This window comes from Choristoneura fumiferana, chromosome 10 (assembly GCF_025370935.1).
Source record: "Choristoneura fumiferana chromosome 10, NRCan_CFum_1, whole genome shotgun sequence".
NCBI lineage: Eukaryota > Metazoa > Arthropoda > Insecta > Lepidoptera > Tortricidae > Choristoneura > Choristoneura fumiferana.
In genome coordinates this window covers 20,611,043-20,616,436 of record NC_133481.1, presented here as the reverse complement: position 1 = coordinate 20,616,436, position 5,394 = coordinate 20,611,043, and the positions used below count along the sequence as shown (strand labels likewise).

General features: G+C 39.2%; 1 protein-coding gene across 1 annotated transcript; it reads left to right on the top strand.

The window, feature by feature from the left end:
- The first annotated feature begins 1,122 nt into the window (after nt 1–1,122).
- LOC141431672 (BOS complex subunit TMEM147) lies at nt 1,123–4,410 on the top strand. The gene is made up of 4 exons (XM_074092854.1): nt 1,123–1,314; nt 1,398–1,539; nt 2,976–3,098; nt 3,991–4,410. The coding sequence occupies exons 1-4, from the start codon at nt 1,238–1,240 to the stop codon at nt 4,336–4,338; spliced, it is 690 nt and encodes a 229-aa protein (XP_073948955.1). The 5' UTR covers nt 1,123–1,237; the 3' UTR covers nt 4,339–4,410.
- The last annotated feature ends 984 nt before the right edge of the window (nt 4,411–5,394 follow it).

Genomic DNA, 5,394 nt, shown 5'->3' with positions numbered 1-5,394 from the left:
ATTTACTTATTTACACCAATATCAAACAATACTGTAAAGGGCGCGCGAATCAAAAGGAGAACCTTATTTGCATGCTACAGACAGGTTACTGCTAGCAGGCTTGGAAGGGCACTGTTGCCTCCGTGCGGAGCACCCACCGAGTATTACCCGAGCTTCTCTTTGGCCAAATCCATTCAAAAATCTTTAAACCCAGGCCTGCCATTGGCCAACAAACCCCATACCCTTTTGCGCGTGTGCTAAAAAACGAAAGGGTTAAACAACTTACCCCTTTTTAACATCCCCTGCACAATGTCTCTTTCTAGTGTGCGCACCCCTGACAAAGTGTTGGTGACATAACAAAAAACCAAGCAATGATTGTTAAAAAGCAAGCCAAAACATAACTTCTTGCACAAGAATAGGTTTAATTAAAGCAATAAATATGTAATATAATAAAACTTTACTTACCATGAACAAAAAGTATGTGATATTTTTTTTGTAATTTCATTACAAATACAAAACACATTGACCTACATAGTTTCGGCAATAAACTCTATTTGACGATATTGAGAAACAACCCTTCTCACAGTAGTAAAGGGGTAAAAAATAACAAAAGATTATAGAAAACAAACGAGGAGCACAAAAAAATCTCCCGCGATCGTATTTAGAGTTCCATTTCACGGATTGAAATCTGACGTAAGTACAATGTAAATTTGAAACATTGCAAATATTGCAATTAATGCTTGAGACTCATTATTTTTTTTTCACAAAATTTATTAAACAAGTTAAAGCATTGAAATCTCTTAGTATAATTGACACACTAAAAAATCATATTTTACTGATCTGCCATTGTACTGTGTAGTTGCGCGTAGTGGAACGTTTAGAACACTCCGTTCTACGTAACTTGTTTCAGCACAAAGTCACTTCAATATATTATATTCACTTCACTATATTTACATTTTAAATATAATAAGCGCTAGAGACGTTTAAGATATTCTTATACAATCATAAAATAAACACCAGAATAAAACGAATTATTTGAGATCATAAAATTGTCTTCAAACGTGTTATTCAAAATACATTTCATTCTACGGAATGAACGGATTCTAATGTTAATGTCAGTTTAGCTGTCACTGTCAGCTTTGATTTGACAGTTGACACATCCTTGAGTGTGCAATTTTTTTTCGACTGGTACTTGGTTGTTTTCCCGTTAATCCAATAAGTATAATTAATTACCAGAATAGTTTACTAATAAATCAAGATGACACTCTATCACTTCGGGAATTGCATCGCGCTAGTTTACGCGCCTTATCATATGGCGTACAAGTTTTCCGGAGTGTAAGTGCAGCCATTTTAGGTTAGAGTGATAAAGTAATAATCTTTTGAGATTTTGCTAATAAATGGTGTTGTTTGCGTTTCAGGTCTGAGTATGCTACGTTCTCCAAGTGCGTGTATGCCGGCGGGCTATACATCTTTACTCAGCTCTGTAAGATGCTGCTATTGGCTACTTTTTTCCCTGATTCAGACTCGAGCCAAGTTACTGGTGAATACGATGTATTTTTGGTACGTTTCTATTCTAATTAATAATAATGAGCATGTCATAAACAATCTACTTTTTTTACCAAGCTCGTAGAACACTGACATAGTAATTACATGCCTTTGTAATTTAAATATGTCTGCAGGTAGTCCTAATCAATCGGTTTGAAGACAGGTAAACCATAAGGATACACGGGGCTCTTGCACAGGGGTAATCCGATATATAAACTTTTTTTATTTTGACACATTCAGCGCCAAAAACACGCTAGGCGCATTCTCTGTTTTAGGCAGTTTTTGCTGCAAAGCGGAAAAATGCTGCTACGCGCTACGAGCAAAGCTGCATAGCAAATTGCGGCAGCGCATGTGTTAATTCAACAAAAAGATGTAATAAAAGATGTTACTCAATAGAAATCATCAGTGCATAGCATTTTCCATAAGAACTAATTTTCACTCTCAGAACAGTACAATGTTAGTACTGTTAGTACAGTAGAAATTATACCTTATGGAAAAAGCTAGTTATGCGATATTGCAGTATGACCAATGAAATCCCATTAGCCAGTGTCTCAATCATACTTATACCTGATTTTGTGTGTAATAAAGTAACAGCAGGAATACTAAAAGATATAAAGATGAAGATATATGTTTCATTTTCTTTAATTTCAAAAGAGGCCAAAAGTTCTTGTGGACCCACTACTTGGTGCAGTCAGTATCAAAAGTAGCTACACTTTCATACTTTGTTGTTTTACAGCCACATACTAAACGCCATGCATAATTGTCAATGTGTCAATGCGACAGAGTAAAAAAGTGATCCACTACTTTTGATGCTGACTGTACAAATGTGATTGGGAACTTTAGATGCCATTGAATTGTTTTCAGATTTGTACAGTTTTTGAGGTTTTCTTATGATGTAAATAACTTTCCTGTATGACTCATGGTCAATGTCAAATGTAAAAAAATACTGATAGAGCTGTCTGTCCAAATTTGAACCAACAATCCTTTGCTTGAGAAACCTAGGTCAAACCACTAGGCCAGTATGTTTGTGGGTATGTAAGTCCATTTCTGTGGTCCTTGCTACAGCCTAACTGGCTGGATGGATTTAACATATGAGGTTTTATTGGATTTGTCATAACTGTAGGAGCGACATAGGGTATAAAATATAATTTTTCAATATGGTGTTTGTGAAAAAAATTATTGTGGAGGAATAAAAAAAGTCTAATTTAATAGAAAAAATTAATTTTAATTTAATAAAAAAGTAGCTAGTTTTTAAATGAGCTACTTGGCAGAGTTCTAGACTACTAGACTTATTTTCTTCCTTTTAGTTTTAAGGCAGTTGGGTTTTTGCTTTTTTAATTTATTCAATGGTCTGCAAACAGACTATGCAATACTACATCCCACACAGCTATATTCATATGGAACCAATGTAAATGAAGAAACTTTCTGATGTACCTTCCACTTATTTCCAGGAAATCCTGAAGGCAACTGTTGATCTGGCCGACCTGCTCGGCTTGTACTTCGCTATCAACTCTGTCCCTGGCAAGGGCCATGCTAAGATCCTAACTGCTGCCATTGGCTGGGCTAGTGCCGAGGTTTGTATCTATCTATTATGATAAATTGTGAGAGTTTTAAATATGATATTGTAATCAATATAGGACAATATAAAGGCTGGAGACGATGAATCATATAATTTACGATTTACTAACAAAAATAACAATAAATGGGTTGGGCTTACGGCTAGGTTCAGACGATGTTGTCCGCGCATTTAATAATACTTTTGTACTAAGTAAGTTGTACTTACTTTTCTTTTAAATTCACACCATGTAGGCCTAAAAAATATGACATGCGCATGGAGATTTCTTAGAACAATTTCCCAGAATCGTTATTTCCTAGTAGCAAAATTTCCGTTCCGTTTCCGTTCGTGCCTGAATGTTTTTTTTTTCCCACTATGGTTTTTTACTGAAGCTTATTTTCACAGTAGCGTTTTTTCCAATCAGAATCGACACAGACACTGCAGACGAAGCTCCGCTCGCGCGGAGCTCCTACTTTTGCGTAGTTTTGGCCTTTCGGGCTGATGCAAACTTAACCTAAACCTACCTATGTTTCTGTGTCGATTCTGTTTGGGAAAAAACGCGATTGTGGAAATAAGATTTAGTAAAAAAGCATGTGAAAAAATGCGTACGGAAATTTTGCTACTAGGAAATAACGATTCTGGGAAATTGACCTAACAAACCCCCATGGACCCTAAAACAAGGGGGAAAAAAGGCATCATCTTCTGCTCCATACTCTCTCTTTTTTTCATTGACGCTTTTAATTTTAAATGGCACTGATACTAATGAAAAACACATTTTCATTAACCAATTTACTATTGGTGGAAATGCAACCTTACTCTAGCATTCTCTAATGCGGCATTTACACTCGCGTACCAGTCGCGAGACGAGGCACAGGCGAGAGTGTAAATCCCTTATGACAAATTGATTCCAGGTGTTAGTGACACGCAGCGTGCCGCTGTGGGTGGGCGCGCGCGGGTCTGAGTTCGACTGGCGCTACGTGCGCTCGGCCGCCGAGTCCAACGTGGCGCTGCTGCAGCACGCCGCCACGGCCGCGCTGGTGTGGCTCTGGACGCGCTCGGACCTGCCGCGGAAGCACTCGCCCGTAGTGATCGCGCTGCTGGCGCTGTCCCCGTACCGGAGCCTGCTGGAGGACGCCGTGGGCTCGCTGCTGTCTCTGAGCGCGTGGGCGGTGCTCGGCGTCCGGGCGCTCGACGCGACGGCGGTCGGTCTGACCGCCTTGGGAATGTACGCGGTGTTAGCGCAACAGATTGGAATGTGATTAGTGTGATTTAATTTGGTAGGGAATGTTTATTTATGTGTAACTGTAAGTAAATGGTGCGTTGAGTAAAAATGTGTTTCAGTTTAGCAATGATGAATGTTAGTAGTTATAGGGCGCCATCTGATTTATTATTTGTTTGCAGAAAACAAGCAAGGTCTTATTGTCACAATATTGCCACAATACGTCATCATCATCATCATCTCAGCCTATATACGTCCCACTGCTGAGCACAGGCCTCCTCTCAGACCAAGAGGGCTTGGGCCATAGTTCCCACGCGGCCCAATGCGGATTGGGAACTTCGCACGCACCATTGAATCGCTTCACAGGTTTGTGCAGGTTTCCTCACGATGTTTTCCTTCACCGCAAAGCTCGTGGTAAATTTCAAATGTAATTCCGCACAAGGGTTTTGAAAAACTCAGAGGTGCGAGCCGGGGTTCGAACCCACGACCCTCTGCTTGAGAGGCGATAGGTCAAACCACTAGGCCACCACGGTTTTAGCTGGACAATACAATGTAAAAAAAGGAAAGGATAAACGTTTTTTTTTGCTACCTTTACATAATTCAGTTACAAAGTTATAAAATAAAGATTGGACACGCAAATAGCGCCATGTTGACTGAGAGAATCTTTCCTTTTTATGCTCGTAGACTAAGATCTTCGTTTAAAACCTTTTTGACGGTTTTTCTACTAACACCCATCTGCAAAGCCGTCAACTTCTGTTTTATAATAATAATAATAATGTTTTCGGCAGGATTTCTTGCTATGCGCGCCTTGATCGCTTTGATCACTGCTGGTGTTCGTACGGAGCGAGGCCGGCCAATTCTTTTCTTGTCCTCAACACTGGAGACTTCATTGTACCTATCAATAGTACGGTACACAAACCTAAGCGTTATATTTAAATTTTTGAGCAACTTGAAAATGGTACTTGGCGAGTGCCCACAGCGGTGCAATGCTAAAACAGCTATTCGGTTTTCTTTCAATGTCCACTCCATCGTGAGAAATTGCAGCGAATGACTGTTTTTTGTTTTAAAATACTTAATTGTCAAACATTCAAAAATG